This window comes from Oncorhynchus nerka, linkage group LG14, assembly GCF_034236695.1.
Source record: "Oncorhynchus nerka isolate Pitt River linkage group LG14, Oner_Uvic_2.0, whole genome shotgun sequence".
NCBI classification, from domain to species: domain Eukaryota; kingdom Metazoa; phylum Chordata; class Actinopteri; order Salmoniformes; family Salmonidae; genus Oncorhynchus; species Oncorhynchus nerka.
In genome coordinates this window covers 78530210-78552066 of record NC_088409.1, presented here as the reverse complement: position 1 = coordinate 78552066, position 21857 = coordinate 78530210, and the positions used below count along the sequence as shown (strand labels likewise).

Below are 21857 nucleotides of genomic sequence, written 5' to 3'. Positions count from 1 at the left end.
TGTAATGATAAATACAGGCACAATCAGTAACCATATTTGACGATGGCATATTGAAAATGTACTTTTATGCGATCTCTGGAAGGCGCTCCAATGGACTAGTTAAGCACGACAAATGGGGGAACACGTTCCATGTCGATCATATTTTGTGTGTATTTATACGCGCCACATCATATACCATTCAATCGTTTCCCAATACATAGTATTAGAAACACATTTTACAGTCACAATATTTTAATACAAGCCAATTTACACTATGTTCATTTCTGAGAAATCTCCAACGTCCCATAAACGTCGACTAGAAATGGTTCAGCCCGGAGGGTTACAGGAAGTTGTAGCAGCTGCCATGTTTAGCTGCTTTGTTGTAGATTCCGTCTAGGTTTCCTGCAGATTTTAAGTGTTGCAATGGAACCGAGCTGGAGTACATTTTTATTCCAGGTAAGTGTCATCAGAGTGGTAAATTTGATTAACTACATCTAAATGTTACTAGATGTCTAATGCACCGTTGCTAATGGTGATTTTAAACGTGGATTTCTAGTAAAACTATTCAAGCAAAACAATGGTAGCGTTAGCTAATATTGGCTAGCCTATGAGCAATCCGCTGAAAGAGCTAACGTTAGCTCGCTAGCTCACTACATCAATCCCAGACTTCCAGCTGTGAGGTATATGGATGACGCTAGAGAGAGAGGGAGGGGATGGCATCTGGGTGCCCCCCCCCAGTTCTTGTAAATTGTTGGTGTTAATGCATACTTTAATCAAAATCCGCTAATGCATGTTTATTATAAATACCGGATACATTGGAATGGGCCCCATTTAGTTAAATATAAAAACTAAGCAAGCTAGCAAGTAATCATGGCCGCGCGTTTGTTAGTTAGGATGCTAGCCAGCTAGTTGTAGCTAGCCTCAAAGAACGAGAACAATCCAGCCTCCAGCGGCGAGCCATGCTAGCTAGCGAGTAAATGTGGCATGAAAACTGTATTTTTCTTTTTTTTTTTGCAGTCAGTGATTTTGTTTACACATTTTGATAGGATTTGAATGATGTTCTACTTTCAGTAAATCGCACTTGTATACGTGCTGGGCACGAGGAGGGAATACCCCGCACTTCCGATTCTAAAATTTCCCCCCTTTTCCTCGTCCCAAAATATGTAACCGCGGGTTGGAGAAAGAATTCAAACTATGCAGTAATCTGCAGCCAAGATGCTAGCTAATTCTTGCACTACTGATAATGTGTAACCCGCCTTCCATATGTCTGAGATTTCTATTAGGCAGCTCGCGGAGGATATTCATGTCCTTAGTTGTCTGCCTTTGGTGCGATTTAAATAGCAAATCCAGGAATAGGGATAGTATTTACCATTTTATTAAGTACCTATATCCATCCAATCTATACATATTCAGAATTTCTGGACATGGTTACAGCATTTTTAGCAATGCACATCTTGCATCAGTTGCAAAAATGCTTTTCCTACCCTCTGGCAGTAGGTGAAAAGTTGTCCATGTAAAAACCTATCCTCTCGTTGCACTATGTCCATGCAGAGGAATTGTAGTATTTACTAATGTGTGCTTGTAACAAGATGTTAAACATCTGAAAATATGTGTACACATATTTTGCAGATGTTATTGCAGGTGCAGCGAAATGCTTGTGTTTCTAGCTCCAACAGTACCTAACAATTATACACAAATACTCCTAAATTAAAATAATGGAATTAAGAAATATCAGGATGAGTTATGTATATGATGGTGTGTGTCTGGACAGTTAAGAGTAGAAAATGTGTATAGCAATAGTTATATAGGAGGAGCCCTGACTAGAATACAGTAGATGATTTTATATTTAACTAGGCAAGTTAGTTAAGAACACATTCTAATTTACAGTGATGGCCTACCGGGAAACAGTGCGTTAACTTCCTTATTCAGGGGCAGAAGGACAGATCTTTACCTTGTCAACTTGGGGATTCGATCCAGCAACCTTTTGGTTACTGGCCCAACGCTCTAACCACTAGGCTACCTGCCACTCATATATATTTCGCTTCATATATATGAAGGGGGTAAAACAGCATAAAGTGCCTTTGGAGGAAGAAAACATGAATGCAGTCAACTTGCCAGGTACACTAAATTCATAGATTGTAGACATTACATAAACATTGGGAATTAAGTCACGTGTGTCAGCTAGATCTTGAAAATGGCTCTCTTTCCATCACACCTGGGGGGAATTGCATTTTAAGAATCCAGAATATGTATGCCTAGACATTTGAAACATCCTCTTTTTATGTTTATTTTCCTGGAATGTGGATCGTTAGCTTAAGGGGAACAGGCTATTTCTCTTAGTGGACATGTATATAACTTTTCCTGTCCAATCTATCTGGCAACCTAAGATGCATTACAAAATGCAGTGTCAGTTAAATTATTAGATGAATTGGACCTTTTTGAAGACCCTTATTCACAACATCTCAAATGGCCTACTGCGTAGTGTCCCAATCCCAGGTCAAATGTGAACACCAGTGTTGAAAATGTATGTCCTCAAACCACTTGCCACTTGTTTTTTTTTCTTCCCTACTCCGCCTAATCATATTGCAGCCGTAGTGGTAGGCCTAGTTCTGTTCCCTCAGCGCTGGAGAGGTGCAGCTGCTGCCAGTTAATTGGCGTGAGCCGAGGACCCTTGATAATGGTTTTATTTTGTGGCTAACAAGGCACAAATACCTGAAGCTGGTGTGATGGAGCAGTGGAGGAAAATGGAAACTAAGTAGTTGTTATTTGGAGGTTTCATTTGATTCGCTGGATTTGATAAAGAATCTAATGAGGCTGTGCGTCACTTGTTACTGTTCTGTAAGCGTCGGAAGTTATGCTTGGGGGTTGTTCAAGCTATGCAGTTCTCAATAATAGTGTTCTCGTAATCCTCCTGAATCGTTGAAGATGGCTAATTTCTTTTCTCACGATTTTAGGACAAACCTACGTTTTAGGATTCCCCTAAGACAATACGTAATAGGGTTTTGTTTTACTGTTAATGTTAAAATTTTATTAACAAACCCAGTATTTTCCTTTTCTTTTGTATTAGTCTTCTGTAGGTCCCATGGTTCCAGGGAATCCACGTAGGGACTACTACACAGGGATCAGAGTAAGTTCATATCCTCCACAGTAAAATCCCTGTAACCTGTAAACATTTTTTTTTCTGCACATGACACGACCCCAACCAAGCCCTCAAAACATAGGTAGAACAAAGTATGTAGTCAAGGTCTTAGTCCTGGTTTCAGGGTTAACACTCAGATCTTGTTGCTTCCCTCATGCAGGTTGGTGCCTGAGTATGTTTATCAAGTTTTGTGAGAACACAAGCAATACAAATATATTTGAACTATTACTGTTTCTGGGATCATAAAATAAATTGGGCACTTCTTATCTGAGCAAATGGCAAGCTGTGTTCTTGGGGGCCTTGTCTGATATCTAAACAGATTAGCATTGTGGTCAATGAGATACTTCTCCATTGTAAAGCCCCGCCCCACATCTCTGACTGAATTAACAGAACAGGCTGCTTTTATATGTTCTGTATGTTTTTGTTGTTTTCCACGCCCCCACTCCGTTTCAGAACTATTTATCTGGGAATGACCTCAGCCTTCAGAGCGGATTTGTATCAAAATCATCAGAGCAGCGTGAAGGCACAGCGGGCTTCAGCTCCCTATGCGTCTGAGTCTGAGAGCCTTGCTGTCTCACACACACACACACACAGCTAGAAGAAATGCTAATGGTGGTAAGAATTCCAGTCTGGATCCAACTTCAGTGCGGACGGAGGACAAAAAGGGGACTCGACACCCTGTGACTTAACCCTGTTTTTCTCCCATTCCCCAAAGCACGGCTGCCTCACTAAGCAGTCTGCAGCGGCCGCCAGCTGAACAGAATCCCCAAATCAGGCAGGACTGGTGTCACAAAGGCCCCCTGAGGGTCGTAAGTGCATCACTGCTTGGATTTGTGTCTTCTACGGCTCCACAAAAGAGCATAAAGAAAAAGGAACACAATTTGGGATTTTTCCAGACCCCAGACCCCATCCCTTGCCTGCCTGGCTGACCGTATTGGGATGCTTGGCTGAACCTGAAAGCCCAGGGGTCAGCTCTTTAACCCTGCCCTATGGTGATTACGGAAAATAACAAGGTCGTTTCAATCGTGGTGTCTTTGGTTTGCCCGTTGTAAGGTTGCTGGGTACAATGTGAAACTCTATTCACGCACCAACCAAAAATATTCATAAACCCCCCGCCCGCCCCCCCCACCCATTCTTTGGGGGCTGCCGTGACCAATTGGACAATGCCAGCAGCTGCAGATGTCCTCTGTACACTGCTCTATTAGCTACCAGTGTTGGGTCATTGTTTTGCTATCTTGTCAGTTTTCATTACACTGCTATATGTTTTTCAACCACTACAAAACAATAGACAATCAGCAACATTTTGGGTAGTGTATGATTATAGTAGGTGATTATTGAAACATTTCCTGAGTTAGTATTTGTTAAAGGAAATATTAAAATGTTGTAATGTTTTTTTTTTTTTTGTGTGTGTGAATTTGACCCACTTTTCTCCCCAATTTCGTGGTATCCAATTGTTAGTAGTTACTATCTTGTCTCATCGCTACAACTCCCGTACGGGCTCGGGAGAGACGAAGGTCGAAAGCCATGCGCCCTCCGAAACACAACTCAACCAAGCCGCACTGCTTCTTAACACAGTGCGTATCCAACCTGGAAGCCAGCCGCACCAATGTGTCGGAGGAAACACCGTGCACCTGGCGACCTTGGTTAGCGTGCACTGCGCCCGGCCCGCCACAGGAGTCACTAGTGCGCGATGAGATAAGGATATCCCTACCGGCCTAACCCGGACGACGCTAGGCCAATTGTGCGTCGCCCCACGAACCTCCCGGTCGCGGCCGGCTGCGACAGAGCCTGAGCGCGAACCCAGAGTCTCTGGTGGCACACTGGGCCACTGCGCCACCCGGGAGGCCCAAATAATGTTTTATTTACGTATGGTTGTAGTAGGTTACATAAGCCAGTGGGATGAATGTGATTCGTGGGGGTGTAATTAGTTTGAGAGTTTGACGCCTCAACCAGCCTGCACCCACAGCACCACATAAAGGTGGTGTGAAATTGCTCCAAAAGGAATATTTATAGCAGATCTAACATGCTGCTTATACAACACGTACTGAGACACAACACAAGTTTCATTTCAAACAATTAGCATTGGTAGGTTCTGTTACCGCCATTCAAAGCGGCACTGGATAGTAAAGGGTCTGCTCGTCATTGCAGATGGATACCGTGTCCAGGAGGCATAACATTGGAGGAAATGTTGAAGTAGATGAGAAACTACCTGAACTTGTCCAATTGGTCAAAGCAACCATTCTGGACAGTGTTTACACCCCCAAATCAAATAAAAGATGGCGCCAGAGGGGATTTCTGCTGTTTTATGGGCTCTTAACCAACCATGCTATTTATTTAAAAAAAAATGTGTAACTTATTTTGTACATAATGTTGCTGCTACTGTGTCTTAAGACCGAAAAGAGCTTCTAGAAATCAGAACAGCTATTACCTTAAACTTGACTAAGAATTTCTCTTTAATGAGCCGGACGAGAGGGATTTACTCCAGACACCCGAACAGGCCCTCATCCCCGTCATTCGATAATTTCAGCATGTTAAATGTGCAACCAGAGGGAAAGAACTCTAGATCACCTTTACTCCAAACAGAGACGCATACAAAGCTTTCCCTTGCCCTCCATTTGGCAAATCTGACCATAATTCTATCCTCCTGACTCCTGCTTACAAGCAAAAATTAAAGCAGAAAGCACCAGTGACTTGGTCAATAAAAAAGTGATCAGATGAAGCAGATGCTAAGCTACAGGACTGTTTTGCTGTCACAGACTGGAACATGTTCCAGGATTCTTCCGATGGTATTGAGTACACCACATCAGTCACTGGCTTCATCAATAAGTGCATCGACAATGTCGTCCCCACAGTGACTGTACGTACATACCCCAACCAGAAGCCATGGATGACAAGCGACATCCACACTGAGCTAAAGTGTAGATCTGCCGCTTTCAAGAAGCAGGACTCTAACCCGGAAGCTTATTAAAAAAAATCCCACTATGCACTCTGACGAACCATCAAACGGGCAAAGCATCAATACAGGACTAAGCTCTAATCGTACTACACCGGCTCTGATGCTCGTCGGATGTGGCAGGGATTGCAAACTATTACAGACTACAAAGTGAAGCACAGCTGAGAGCTGCCCAGTGACACGAGCCTACCATACAACCTAAACTACTTCTATGTTTGCTTCAAGGCAAGTAACACTGAAACATGCATGAGAGCTTTAGCTGTTCTGGACAACTGTATGATCACGCTCTCCGTGGCCAATGTGAGCAAGACCTTTAAACAGGTCAACATACACAAGGCCGCAGGGCCAGACGGATTACCAGGACGTGTACTCCGAGCATGCGCTGACCAACTGGCAAGTGTCTTCACTGACATTTTCAACCTGTCTCTGTCTGAGTCTGTAATACTAACATGTTTCAAGCAGACCACCATAGTCCCTGTGCCCAAGAACACTAAGGTAACCTGCCTGAATGACCCGTAGCACTCGCGTCTGTAGCCATGAAGTGCTTTGAAAGTCGGGTCATGGCTCACGTCAACACCATTATCCCAGAAACCCTAGACCCACGAATTTGCATACCGCCCCAACAGATCCACAGATGATGCAATCTTCATTGCACTCCACACTGCCTTTCCCTCCCGGACAAAAGGAATACCAATGTGAGAATGCTATTCATTGACTACTGCTCAGTGTTCAACACCATAGTGACCGCCAAGCTCATTACTAAGCTAAGGACCCTGGGACTAAATATCTCCCTCAGCAACTGGATCCTGGACCTCCTGATGGGCCTCCCCCAGGTGGTAAGGGTAGGTAACAACACCTCAGCCACTCAGATCCTGAACATGGGGGCCCCTCAGGGGTGAATGCTCTGTCCCCTCCTGTACTCCCTGTTCACTCATGACTGCACGGCCAGGCACGACTCCAACACCATCATTAAGTTTGCTGATGACACAACAGTGGTAGGCTTGATCAACGGCAAGACCGCTTATAGGGAGGAGGTCAGATGCCAGGACAACAACCTCTCAACATGGTCAAGACTAAGGAGATAATTGTGGAATACAGGAAAAGGAGGACTGAGCACACCCCCATTCTCATCGACAGGGCTGTAGTAGAGCAGGTTGAGAGCTTTAAGTTCCTTGGTGTCCATATCACCAACAGCCAACATGGTCCAAGCACACCAAGACAGTCGAAGAGGGCATGACAAAACCAAATCCAGCGGTTGTACGTTTGCCAAAAGATTTGGCATGGGTCCCCAGATACTCAAAAGGTTCTACAGCTGCACCATCGAGAGAATTCTGACTGGTTGCATTACTGCCTGGTAGCAACTGAGGTTGGAGGCCGAGCAAGGCCCTACAGAGGGTAGTGTGTATGGCCCAGTACATCACTGGGGCCAAGCTTCCTGCCATCCATGACTTCTATACTAGGCGGTATCAGGAAGGGCCTAAACATTGTCAAAGACTCCAGCCACCCTAGTCCATAGACTGTTCTCTCTGCTACCGCACGGCAAGCGGTACTGGAGCGCCTTGTCTAGGTCCAAGAGGATTCTTAACAGCTTCTACCCACAAGCCATAAGACTACTGAACATCTAATCAAATGACCCACCGTGATGCTGAAACATTGGTATTTTACCCAATAAATTCCTGGGAGTGTGTGTGCGCGTGACTGTTTTTCTCTATTTTAGTTTGTTTTCTGTTAGTCAGCACTACATTATTTAATTTTCTCTGGGGGTGTTCCAGCTAATGTTTTTTATTAGGTATAGTTAGCTAACACAGGTTGTCCCGTTCTAGATGCTGTACCAGTAGAGGAGGAAAAAAAGATCACCTTACATGCAACAGATTTTTGAGTGGCAGATTATTGAGTGGCAGGGAGGTGTGTGTGTGTAGACAGCCTGTTCAAATCAAATGTATTTATATAGCCCTTCTTACATCAGTTGATATCTCAAAGTGCTGTATAGAAACCCAGCCTAAAACCCCAAACAGCAAGCAATACAGGTGTAGAAGCACAGTGGCTAGGAAAAACTCCAAAAGAAAGGCCAAAACCGAGGAAGAAACCTAGAGAGGAACCAGGCCATGAGGGGTGGCCAGGCCTCTTCTGGCTGTGCCGGGTGGAGATTATAACAGAAGATGGCCAAGATGTTCATAAATGGCCAACATGGTCAAATGATAATAATCATAGTAGTTGTCGTGGGTGAAACAAGTCAGCATCTCAGGAGTAAATGTCAGTTGGCTTTTCATAGCCGATCATTGAGAGTATCTCTACCTCTCCTGCTGTCTCTAGAGAGTTGAAAACAGCAGGTCTGGGACAGGTAGCACGTCCGTCCGGTGGACTGGGGACGCAAGGAGTCTTCATGCCAGGTAGTCCTGAGCGAGAGTAAATTCAATTCCCACCGGATAAGACAGGAGAAGTACTCCAGATATAACAGACTGACCCTAGCCCCCGATGCATAAATACTGGAGGCTGAGACAGGAGGGGTCAGGAGGCACGGCCCCATCCGATGAGATCCCTGGATAGGGCCAAGCAGGCAGGATATAACCCCACCCACTTTGAAAAGCGCAGCCCCCACACCACTAGAGGGATATCTTCAACCACCAACTTAACATCCTGATACAAGGCGGACTATAGCCCACAAAGATCTCTGCCACGGCACAACCCAAGGGGGGCGCCAACCCCAGGAAGATCACGTCAGTGACTCAACCCACTCAAGTGACGCACCCCTCCTAGGGACGGCATGGAAGAGCACCAGTAAGCCAGTGACTCTGCCCCTGTAATAGGGTTAGAGACAGAGAATCCCACTGGAGAGAGGGGAGACGGCAAGGGCGGTTCGTTGCTCCAGAGCCTTTCCGTTCACCTTCACACTCCTGGGCCAGACTACTAATATGACCGACTGAAGAGATGAGTCTTCAATAAAGACTTAAAGGTTGAGACCGAGTCTGCGTCTCTCTCATGGGTAGGCAGACCATTCCATAAAAATTGAGCTCTATAGGAGAAAGCCCTGCCTCCAGCTATTTGCTTAGAAATTCTAGGGACAGTAAGGAAGCCTGTGTCTTGTGACCGTAGCGTACGTGTAGGTATGTACGGCAGGACCAAATCGGAAAGATAGGTAGGAGCAAGCCCATGTAATGCTTTGTAGGTTAGCAGTAAAACCTTGAAATCAGCCCTTGCCTTAACAGGAAGCCAGTGTAGAGAGGCTAGCACTGGAGTAATATGATCAAATTTTTTGGTTCTAGTCAGGATTCTAGCAGCTGTGTTTAGCACTAACTGAAGTTTATTTAGTGCTTTATCCGGGTAGCCGGAAAGTAGAGAGGACAAACCATTCACAGAGACAAACTGTTATCTTTCCGACAGATAAGATCTAAACCAGGCCAGAACTTGTCCATGTAGACCAATTTGGGTAGTCTAACCTAGAAGTAACAAAAGCATGGATTAATTTTTCTGCATCGTTTTTGGACAAAGTTTCAGATTTTTGCAATGTTACGTAGATGGAAAAAAGTTGTCCTTGAAATAGCCTTGATATGTTCGTCAAAAAAGAGATCAGGGTCCAGAGTAACGCTGAGGTCCTTCAGTTTTATCTGAGACGACTGTACAACCATTAAGATTAATTGTCAGATTCAACAGAAGATGTCATTGTTTCTTGGGACCTAGAAGAAGCATCTCTGTTTTGTCCAAGTTTAAAAGTAGAACGTTTGCAGCCATCTACTTCCTTATGTCTGAAACACAGGCTTCTAGCGAGGGCAATTTTGGGGCTTCACCATGTTTCATTGAAATGTACAGCTGTGTGTCATCCAAATAGCAGTGAAAGTTAACATTATGTTTCCGAATGACATTACCAAGAGGTAAAATATATAGTGAAAACAATAGTGGTCTTAAAACGGAACCTTGAGAAACACCGCAATTTACAGTTGATTTGTCAGAGGACAAACCATCCACCGAGACAAACTGATATCTTTCCAACAGATTAGATCTGAACCAGGTCTGAACTTGTCCGTGTAAACCAATTTGGGTTTCCAATTTCTCCAAAAGAATGTGGTGATCGATGGTATCAAAAGCAGCACTAAGGTTACTTGTGTATCTTTGATGGATTCGTTTGAGCAGATCTCGAGTTGAATATTTTGGGTGTACAATTCTAGATTTGGTCTTCATAGTTTAAAAAAATACAACTCGAGATTTGGCGAAAAGGTCAAGAGGCGTAAATCTACAAAGTGAAACAAACCTGTCGATTCATTGTATGTGTGTAGTTGGTCAGGTATACGTTGGTGTACTGTATATTGTTCATGTCATTCTGGCACGACATAACTGACTACATCACCCACTGAGCTCAAATCTCAGTTTAAATCCTCTCATGTGTGCACCTTGAACAGCTGCCTCCTAACCCTCTTCTCCCCTCCTAACCCTCTTCTCCCCTCCTAACCCTCTTCTCACACCACGTTCATCAGGGCTGCACTTGTGTTTTTTCTGAGAGGCTCGGATGCCCTGGCTGGAAATGGCTCCCTTTCTATTTCTGGTAAATGAATGGATGTCCCTCTTTTTAAAGCCTGTCCTTCCTCTTAGAACGCAGCATTCATGCTGACAGGGGTTGTAGTAGTAGTAACGTAGCTGCCTGAATGGCACAGGGGAAGACTTGGAATAATTGTTATTTTTTGGGGTGCTCCCGAGTGGCGCCGCTGTCTAAGGCACTGCATCTCAGTGCGAGAGGCGTCACTACAGACACAGTGGTTTGATTCCAGGCTGTATCACACCTGGCTGTGATTGGGAGTCCCATAGGGTGGCGCACATTTGGCCCAGCGTCGCCGGGGGCTTGGCCGGTGTAGGCAGTCAATTGTAAATAAGAATTTGTTCTTAACTGACTTGCCTACTTAAATGAATAATGGCATAAATTGAGCAACCTCCTTTTGAACCTCAAACCTCAACGTCACCCACAAGGCTACCCTTAGATATCACCAGAAAAGCGTTTGAGTAGTATAGCTTAGTTCATGAAATTCATCAACATCTATAAATGGAAGCTGACAACCAAATGGACTCTTCAAATAAGAAAAGTGAATCAAATTGTCATTCTCTGCTCAATTCTTTTAAAAATGAGAAGTTCTGTTTTACTGTCATCCTTATCTTGGAAACAGGGGTAGTTCTGCTGACAAGGCAGTCCGTTTCAACTCTCTGGAGCAGTCAGAAACAGGTCTCTCACTTTCTCTCTCTCTGCTACATGCAGCTGTAGTAGCTTTGACGGTGTGACTGACACTGTAGACTGTGTACTGATGTGCTTCTACATGGCTGTCTTTGTGTTGTCCTTCCAGCAGGCCAATGAAGCCCTGCATCACCAGCACCAGGTGGCCCAGAACAGCTTGCTGCCTCTCCTCCAGTCAGGAGGACCAGAACCTGTGGACCAGAAGCCTGTGATGCCCATCCTCTTGGACCAGAAGCCCCCAGTCAGCGTCGCAGAGCTCCTCAAGGACAATGTGGCCAGTGGAACAGGGGGAGGCGGCGGAGGAGGAGGCAGCGGCGGTGGTCCCGTTGTAGTGGTGAAGAAAGAGCCCAAGTCCAAAACGCCTTTCATCTGCGGCTACTGCAACAAGGCCTTCCGGGACAGCTACCATCTCAGACGGCACGAGTCCTGCCATACGGGCGTCAAGATGGTGTCTCGTCCCAAGAAGACACAGACGGCACCCACCATGGTGCCCATGATCTCCACAGTGCCACAGCGCGAGAACAGCGGCGGGCAGCCCTCTTACATCTCCACCATCGCTGGCATCCTCACCACGGCCACAACCTCAGCCTCCACGGGCTCCAGCATCATGTCTCCCACCATGGTGCCCCAGCAGCAGCACCAGCAGCACCATCATCATCAGCAGCAGAGCCAGCCCAAGAAGCCTGCCAAGCCAGTGAAGAAGAACCACGGCTGTGAGATGTGTGGCAAGGCCTTCCGTGACGTCTACCACCTGAACCGTCACAAGCTGTCCCACTCAGACGAGAAGCCCTTTGAGTGCCCCATCTGCCAGCAGCGCTTCAAGAGAAAGGACCGCATGACCTACCACGTGCGCTCACACGACGGGGGCGTTCACAAACCTTACATCTGCTCTGTCTGTGGGAAGGGCTTCTCCAGGTGCGTGGCGCAGTTCAACTTATTCAAGTTTTCCTTTAGTCCACTTAAAAAAATGTTATTGTCCATAGTACATGTTGAACTGTAATTGTCAATAATGCATTCTGACAAAGAGTTTTGTGTAAGGTTCTTTGGAATTTCACATATTTCTTATCGTTATCTCTTTTTCACTGCTTCCATTTTAATGGGCCCCAAATATATTTCCTGATTGTGGGGGAAAAGCAAGAGGGCCATATCACAACTTTTCAAAAGTCATCTTAATTCAGAATCGGATACATTTATGTACAGGATACGACTATGTTGTAGAAGAAGAAGCCTAACTGACAGGCATAAAGGACTACAAGAGGGCAGATCGTATCCAACAGGTGCAGCCTCATAAAACAATGTCATATGTAGCCCTAGATTAATATGAGGATGATTCAAGTCAATGGCGGGCTTGGTTGGGTAAAAACATTCCACTTGAAATTGATATTCAGTGGTCCGTAGCCTAATAATTTAAAGGTGTGATGAATTTTGGAAATCCTCGTGTGTTGGAATGTAATTGAATTGGACTGGTTAATCAGTCTCAATCAATAGGAATTTAGGAACATTGCTTTGCATACTAGTATGTTTCCACTATGATGCTTTAATGCACATAGCCAAAAGGTGTTATGTACAATTTCCACTTTGAATGAAATTCCTCAATCAAAGAACAAGGTGGAGTATAATTTGAATGCCAGAAATCACATACCAGAATGCCTATTTATATGGTAACCCTATGAGACAAAGTCCTTAATTGTTGTTCTGGACCACCTCTTGTTTGTGTGTAGCTTTTATGAAGCTCGGCCATGATTACTGATGCCCCACGCAGCTTCTGTTCAGACCATTAGTACTGGCTCATGACATGCAAGCAGTGCCCCACCATGTATATAAACAGTATCTGGAGCTTTGCGTGCGTCACATAGTAGTCCCTCGTGTCCCCCCTCTCAGGGATATCGGCAGGGGACAGGGAGAATGCTGCAGGGGCCAGACGGCACCAGAAGAGATGGGTCTCCAGTGTAACTCCTGCAGCTCCCAAGGCCAATGGTAGTGTTCTGACTCACTGACTGGTCTGATTTCTAATCATTGATTTAGCTCCTCCCCTTTTGTTATTTCCAATATTGGAGAGTATTTTGTTATTCCCCCCCCCAACCTAACCCTTTCAGACATCATTAAGTTGTCAGTGAACGGTGAAGTTCTTGAGCCAAATTATTAGCAACTAGTGAAGTATATTGTATCATAATCATAGTGACTTGGCGCAAAGTAACAAATCTTACTCTTATGCGGCTAGAGGTGCATGTTAATTTTCACGCTTGGCAGTCCTGAAAGAGGCTATTCCCCTGTTCTTTAACGAAGGAGTGTTGTGTGTGAGGGGAGATGTGAGCTTTTGAGCTCCACTGCACTCCTGAGGAGATGGGATTGGACTACTGCTCGCCATCACGAAAAGCCTGCTAGTGTGAAACTGCCTCCTTAGAGACATTTTTAAGCCACACTCTCCTCCTTTGTTGGAGGGGAATTCTCTGGCTGTGTTTGTCCAATAGCTACATTTCACTAGTGCGGCTTAGTGAGGGCAGAGGAGAACTGAACGACAGATGGACGGCTGTGGTTGCCAGATAATTGTTTTCTCCAGGGTATACTGTAGAGCAGATTATTTTATTTTTTGTGATGTTGTAGAATAGAGTTCTAGTTCGATTTTGAAAAAATGTCTAAATTCTATCCCTCTGGTTATTCTTTGGTGTGGCTTAACTGAATAATTATCTGGTCTTGTTGCAAGAACATCAATTATTACTTTGGGAGGGGTGTAGTATTTATTCATTTGGGAGGGGTGTAAGTATTTATTCATTTGGGAGGGGTGTAAGTATTTATTCATTTGGGAGGGGTGTAAGTATTTATTCATTTGGGAGGGGTGTAAGTATTTATTCATTTGGGAGGGGTGTAGTATTTATTCATTTGGGGGGTGTAAGTATTTATTCATTTGGGGGTGTAAGTATTTATTCATTTGGGGGGTGTAAGTATTTATTCATTTGGGGGGGGTGTAAGTATTCATTTGGGAGGGGTGTAGTATTTATTCATTTGGGAGGGGTGTAGTATTTATTCATTTGGGAGGGGTGTAGTAGTGGATTGATGCTCTAATAGCTTGTGTCCCATGGGTCCGATATGGACACCATGAGACTAACATACATTTACTGTAGATGTTTTATTTATTAAATTAAACATAATTGAACTATTATGGTATAACTGTGGGTTCACTGAGAATTTGTAATTTGCCTGCAATCTTTGTTGGCCCATTTTGTTAATTGAATCACGTGTCAACAGAGTAGCCCCAGCTACTGTCAGTGTATGGCATTATTGATTAAACTGTACTGGTGTTTTAGCTATTATACCAGGTTTTAAAATGCCTGTGTTCTTCTGTGTCCTCTCCTCCTGCAGGCCTGACCATCTAAGCTGTCATGTGAAGCATGTTCATTCCTCAGAGAGACCCTTCAAATGCCAAGTAACGGTAAGGAGCCAGGCATCCTCCTCCGGGACGCCCCCTTCCCTGTTTATGGTCACTTTCCTGTACCGCACATTCACTCCTGTTTTGTTGGATTAAGGATGAGATTATTACGCTAACTCCCAATTGTAAAATATGTCATCTTTCCTGAGTCTTCAAGATGTCAGACATGTCTGCAGTGTACACACACACAAACTCATTGAGTGAGTTTTAAAAAATATAGATATTTTTTGATTTAACCTTTATTTAACTAGGTAAGTCAGTTAAGAACAAATTCTTATTTACAATGACCGCCAAACCCGGTTGATGCTGGGCCAATTGTGCGCTGCCTTGTGGGATTCCCAATCACGGCCGGTTGTAATACAATCTGTATCAGGCTGTATCTCATCTGATATCCCTGTCATTGTTCCTGTATACCACCCCAGGCCTGCACCTCTGCTTTCGCCACCAAAGACCGCCTGCGCTCCCACATGATCCGACACGAGGGCAAGGTGACCTGCAACATCTGTGGCAAGATGCTGAGCGCTGCCTACATTACTAGCCACCTCAAGACCCACGGCCAGGCCAGCTTCAACAACCCCTGTAATAAAGGTATGCCAAGCAGCCTCCCACTCTCCTCCTCCACTCCCTCCATCCTTCCCACTCTCCACTCAGCCACACCTAGCCTGGGGTGCTCCAGACCTAGGTATTAAATCTTATATTTGTTTTCTTAAAAAATACTTTAGGTATTTATTCTGTCCCTATCTTTATGCTGAGAGCACCCCATGCATTGTTGTTCTGTGGTGTCCTGTACAACATAGGCAGGCACAAAGCACGACGTCAGGGGTGTATTCATTCTGCCGATTCTGTTGCTAAATGTTTCTTAAATGGAATGAAACAAAGGGGGACCTACCTGAATTTGTCCAGTAAAAACTCTTGTTTTGATACGAGAGTTTCTTCAGAATTATGAAATGGAGTGGAGAGTGACCCATGTCTGTATGTATTTGATTCCAATATATTTGCGTCAGGATAAAGAATGATTAGGAATAGGCCTACCTTCTATTAGCCATTTTCATGGACATTCATATCCTTCAGTGCAGCACCACAAATTGACTTACAGATTCAAATGTACTGTACAACAGTCCACAACTGATAAGGACTGTGTTACCACTCATTCAGGGATTCATGGCATGATAATGTCAATTTGCTGGGGCCAACCCACAGCCCTGTCTGGTTTACCAGTTGTTTACATGTGTGGTGGGGATGACGAGTATCTCTGCTGACAGAAATGGATAGCCTGTAGCAGGAAATCTGGTAGGAGACGGTCTAAATTTAAAGGGCTTTGAACGTTCAATTCATTTGACGCTCATAGCGAACTAGTGCAGCAATACAAGTCATTCAAATGCGACATGCGAGTCGACCAAAGAAAACACTTAATATCCTCTTAAGTGTTGATGGGTCTGTATGCTGTTTTCAGACTCTGTGGGTATCTTGTTTTGTCAGCTGTTGAAATTGAGGTTTATAACATCTGCTCTCTTGTTGGTTTGTCAAACCTCCACTGACTTATGGGTGTTGAAGTCCAGTTTGGAAGAATAAGATCACTCTAAAATGGCACGGGCAAAATCTATTGTTCAGCAGACCCTAATCATTTGACCTAATAAAATGATTATGCATACATTATCTATTTCTGTCCTCACCAGCTACAATGTGCATTAAACATTTTAGTACTTGGTAGAAGGCCAAATGATTGGCCCTTCGTGTATCTAACCCAATGACTTGTGTCCCCCTATGCCCTTCTGGCACGCAGAACCAAGTGATGCCCTGTCCCAATCAGTCCTGTCAATCAATGTAACCCCTATCTGTCTGTATCTCTGAATAGGGCTAAGTGACTGGCAGTGGAACCACCACTCAGGGCTACGAAAAGGTAATCTAGTAGCTAAAGCCGAAACCCATCCCGATCCCAACCCCTCCAAATTTGTAGCTGTATACTTACTTATGCATTGAAGTGGCCCATTTTCCACTACAGATCTGTCTTCTAGCCTAGCGTGTGTAGTTCTAGTTGTTTTACAACCAAGTCGTTGCAGATGCTTGTGTGTTATGGTTATTCAGGTATCAGGGTTTTATTTCATTAAGCAGGATCAATAAGTTAGCTAGCCAAACGACTTTGATCAACCTTAAATTACAACTCGGAATGTTTAAGTGGAATATGGGTTGTTTAAAGCAGTGAGTTAATTATACCATACCATTTCAAGTTGACTATAGTATGAAATAAAGTGTTTCTGAATATTAGCTGAAAGTTAGCTGGCTAGCACATTGATCCTGCTTTTTGAATTGCCCCCTCAGGTGAGTTGACGGTAGGAGAGATCTTAAATAACTCGTTCCAAGTCCTTATGGACATCTCTCGTTTTCAAGGTAGGTTCATAAGAATCCTACCATTTTTGTTTTATAATGTCTAATCATTTTAATGTGTGTGTTGACCGTTGCAGTGACTCAAACCTCGGCCCCTCTAACCCTGTGGAGCTTGGGGCTATCCTAAATGGTTTGTAATGAACGATCATCCAGCTCATTCTGTCTTTCTTTCGCTTCTTCCCTCCCTCATTTTTCCTCAGACTCTAACAACGTGCACAACTCCGGCTCAGTGACGCCCGTCACCAACTCTGCCGCCATCACCTCGGCGATGAACCGTGGCAACGCCAGCAACCCGGTAACCATCGCCGCCCAGATGAACATCACCACCAGCACGGTCAACATCACCTCTCCAATCAACCTGCAGCACCCAGTGACCATCACTGGGCCCATGAATATAGCCCACCCTGTGGCCATCACCTCTGGGATGCCCATGAATATAACCGGGCCGCTTAACATCGCCATGCGGCCCATGGATAGCATGCCTTTTCTCTCCCAGGTCCTGCCTTCCTCCCCTCCCTGGTAGTAACCCCTTCCCTGGCCCCTGGTTAGCATCTCTTTATCAACCCCTCCCACCTCTCTCCTTCTACCCCCAAACCACCACCTCCTCCCTTACTTTAGCAGACCTTCCTCCTTACTAGGAGTACTATAGATGATCTTGTAGTAGAGCAGAGGTGTAGTATGGTGGGCTAGCTGGACGCTGTACCTGTCTGTCTGTCTGGCTGCAGTGGGAGCAGCATGATGAGAGGTGGACTGGCCAGCCCCTGTAGATGCTGGTGCATTTTATTACCTTTTAATTGCCGGTAGGAGAACAGTCCTGGAAATCATGTGAAGTCTCGGAAGGAGGAATGGAGGAATGATGCTCCACGTGGAAGCCTGACGTAAACAAACAGCGAGTTATGCCTCGCCTTGCGTCAGAACATACCTGCACATTTGGCATTGGAATGAAACTGTAACAAACGTATTGCTGGTATTAATGTTTTTAAATGCTCTCTTACAGAGCAGATGGTTTTTATATTAGTTTTCCTTTTGTTATTATTATTATAGCCTGCTAATCAGTATTTAATAGTTGTATGCTTTGTAAGGAGTTAAGTACAGCAAAGGGGACAAAGGCTACCATTTTGCAGGATGGTGATTTTTTTTCTGGAGAGAAAAATATCAAAGGCTCAACAGTTCAATCTTAGGTCAATGCCTTTGACTGCGTAAGGTGAGCTCTCCCAGGTCCTGATGCCATCTCTGGAAAATGGTCACATTCTCACTGCTGGTTACTGTAAACCTATACATGGTTTTTGTTAGTTTTGTTTTTGGAATAGTTGTCAGGTGTATTTTTAGATGACTTGATAAAGTAGCCGGAGGACATTACAGTGGTAATGTTACAGGAACACAAGGAGGAAATGTCTCGCACTGAAAGCATATCCCCAAGTTAATGTCCTGAAAACAGCAGTATTATTAAGAATCAAAATTAGTAGTGTTGGCTGTGAGCCTTGTTAATGTAGAGGCTATCAGAGCCACCTAGTGGCACAGTAGACACTATGCTGAAAAAACAGTCCCAAAGTTCACCTTTTAAAACTTTTAGTGAAAATAGTTATGTTGGGAGAGGTTTTGGTAGGGCCATTTAATCCCCCCCTCTTTTTAGTTTTTTTTATTGCAGGTTTAGGATCTTATAAATATGAACTTCTACTCAGGAACCGTACTGAGAGTAGTCCAGTCTTTTGATGAGAGTAAAAGGATCAATTTAAGGTCAACACGCAACCTTGGTTGACCTTATACCCATTCTTTGTAAATATTACAACACAATTATTTTATTATTTTGTCTTTGCCTTTCAAAAAATGTAATAAAAGTAGATATCCTTCAACACAGGTCAGGGCTGCAATTACTTTATCAATGTCAATACGACCGTCCATTGGACTACTTTTGCATAGTTTACTTCCCAGGTTAGTTTGAGGTTTTTCTGTCGTCTTAGGTCCTTTTTATTATATTACTGTAGAACCAAAACTGCCATCTGGGGCCCAAGGTGCCCAGAAAGAGAATGGAAGCAGAGATGAGAGGCTGTGTCAACTACATGTGTTCTAGAATGGTCAAAGATTATGGGTCAAGGGTCACAGGGCTGCTTCCTTTCCCAGCCCAGTGCCTACTGGCGCTGCCTAGGCCTATGTTCAGTACACAGGCCTCTCCCTCAACTGGCAGGAACTCTTTGGAACACGTGTAGCCGGCACGGCGCCGATGTGAGCCATTGCCCCAAAATCAGGCTGTATGTCAAACTGGTGGACGTTGTTCAGAGACTTCTGCCCTCATCAGTGGCCTCGTCTTCCCTGTGTCTTGGGAAAGGCAAGATGTATGAGGCCTTTGCTAGTATTGCATGCATGCCAACACAGTGCCCCAAGATAATTACTCTAATCTGGTATGGAGTTGTGGTCTTGTTGGCATTGGATTCCCTTTCCATCGATGTTGCATGTGGACGTCTGAGCTCGTCCAAGTTTGGGTTGAGTAAAAAAAGTAATTAGACTTGACAACTTTTTAAAAAAGAAAACACTACAAACAGAATAGTTTTGAAGTACGTGTATGTTTGTCATTTGGCCTTCCGCAGTGGCCGTAACTAGTGTGCCTGAACTGCTTTACAACAAGACTATTTCACACCTCTGCTTCCTCTTCTAGATGTGATGGACATAGACTTAGACAACACTAGTTAGTGCCCAATAGCCTGTTTTAGCATGGGCAGCGCCATTGAGGACTTTTTGAAGAAGTCAACTGGATGGGACTTCCTATAGGGTTAAGGAAGGATCACATAATTCTATCCAGGTTTTCAGGTGGGATCAACCAATGAATTATACTCATGAGGAAACATTCCATAACTGCAGGTGGCAGTAAATCGCCTACCTTGTTCTAACAACACACTCCAGGTGGCAGTATGCACCCTTTTAGTTTGTTTGCCAACTCATAGAAGTAGTAGTAGAAGAAGAAAGTGTACTATTTCAGAATTCAATGGTGCTGCCTCTGCTCTCACAGATGCCATAATGTCTATGGTGATGGACTTGTTTTGTGAAGGAAGCCTTAACTATTCAGATGGCTAAGAGCTAGACAGCCCCCTCAACCAAATTGATATGTTGTCATTTTTGGAGGCGGGGAGTATGGTTTACATTCAATTAAGTGTTTTGTAAGCAACATTCTAAACCGTTATAAACATTTTGAAAACATGTTCTGTAATCATTTTTTAAATAAAGGGCCATTACTCTTATGCACCATCAGTTTCTTTTTAACCAAATACTTTTAATTTGTTTACGATGACACTACATTTTTTTTTAAATGCAATGATGGTTTTGGGCTTAACTTTGAGTTTTGGAAGAGAAAAGTTGGTCTGATCTTTCTCAATTTTCTTTATGATTTGGAAGTTCTTGGAGCCCTGTGAAGGCTGATGAATGTATATCTTTGTACAAAACCATTTAGTTCAGAGGACATGTTAGTTATGGTAGACACATGCAAGGAAAAAACTTTTTATAAATCTTTTTGTATTAGAACATTAACAATGGTAATTTTGTATATACGAAGACTAGGCTTTCTAATTAGCATAAAGGTAAACATTCCTACTTTTTTTTTTTTATACATATGTGTGTCAAGAATAATTGTAAACATATGCGCAATGTTTTTATGTGCCTTTTATTTGGGTTGTCTAAATAAAAGAACTATAAAACATGATTGTGGACTGTCTATGCTGAGTCTCAGTGTAGGGAGGACGGAGTTAACATTTGGCTCACCCAACACCTTTTAGGAGGTATCTCCTTTCTCTCGTCCCCCATTCCCCCCTCAGGTGTCTACACTGCCTGGCTCACAGTTGGCGTGCTATTGGAGTATGGTGTAATGATAAGTGCCTCTGTGACTGCGTATTGAGAGGATTTGGGGTGTATTGTGCCAAACCATGCTGTGTGTGGGTGTTTTTTTTCTTCTCATTTAAATTTTTATCAATTAAACTTGGAAACTTGGATGGGGTGTCTTTGTTTGTTTTGTTTGTGTGAACTGCACACAGTATTCTAGTTTTTTTTTTTTTTTCTCACATTTTCATATTTTTGCGGTCCAGACTTCAGCTCCTACTGTTTGTGTCAATGTAATCTGGTTCAGTGCACATTAGCTTGGGGATGAGGTTCGTGTCAGTGTGGATCCAAGTAATTTAGAAGGCAAAGATGCATGACTGAAGAGGATGGAGTGGGGACTTTACACACACTGGACAGTTTATTAGGTACACCACCTGTTCACAAAAATGGCTCGCTCCGATAGTGAGTTCATGGTGATGAGTGGTTTACTATATAAAGCAGGCAGGCATTGAGACATTCAGTTTTGATTGAATGTTAGGTCACTTGTTTTAATCATTCTAAGTGACTGAGCGTGGTATGATCGTCGGTGCTAGGCAAAGCGGATCCAGCATCTCAGAAATTGCCCTCCTGGCCTTTTCAAGCTTGACAGTGTCTAGGTTTTACCCGAAAAGTGTGCGAAAAATATTGTCAGCAGCAGTCCTGTGGGCGAAAACAGCTCATGATGAGCTGATGAGGTGGAAGGAGAATGGCATTAAGAGGCAAGAATTGTGAAAGCCAACAGTCAAGCCACAAACAGACAAATAACGGCACAGTGGTGTGCAGACAGCATCTTGGAACGCACAACTCATTGATCTTTGTCACGGATGGGCTATTGAAGCAGAAGACACACCAGGTTCCACTCGTATCAGGTAAAAACTAGAAGTTTCTCCAGTGGGCACTTGATCACCAACATTGG

General features: G+C 44.0%; 1 protein-coding gene across 10 annotated transcripts; it reads left to right on the top strand.

Moving 5' to 3' along the window:
- Window positions 1-326: 326 nt before the first annotated feature.
- LOC115141933 (vascular endothelial zinc finger 1-like) lies at window positions 327-20789 on the top strand. 10 transcript variants are annotated; one of them, XM_029681349.2, is made up of 9 exons: window positions 327-435; window positions 3047-3106; window positions 11396-12201; window positions 13168-13263; window positions 14647-14716; window positions 15136-15301; window positions 16569-16613; window positions 17033-17101; window positions 17299-20789. In XM_029681349.2, the coding sequence occupies exons 1-9, from the start codon at window positions 403-405 to the stop codon at window positions 17619-17621; spliced, it is 1668 nt and encodes a 555-aa protein (XP_029537209.1). In that variant the 5' UTR covers window positions 327-402; the 3' UTR covers window positions 17622-20789. The 10 variants fall into 10 exon arrangements, with proteins under 10 accessions (XP_029537209.1, XP_064856532.1, XP_029537214.1 ...); XM_065000460.1 differs by lacking the exon at window positions 13168-13263; XM_029681354.2 differs by lacking the exon at window positions 3047-3106 and having other exon boundaries at window positions 328-435.
- The last annotated feature ends 1068 nt before the right edge of the window (window positions 20790-21857 follow it).

Bases quoted from the DNA above. Each gene is read 5' to 3' on its own strand.
- LOC115141933 (XM_029681347.2), top strand. From the start codon at position 11,101: ATGGAAGCTGACAACCAAATGGACTCTTCAAATAAGAAAAGTGAATCA. The intron at 12,202-13,167 runs GTGCGTGGCGCA...CCCCCCTCTCAG, and splicing joins TGTGGGAAGGGCTTCTCCAG to GGATATCGGCAGGGGACAGG. The intron at 17,102-17,298 runs GTAGGTTCATAA...ATTTTTCCTCAG, and splicing joins GGACATCTCTCGTTTTCAAG to ACTCTAACAACGTGCACAAC.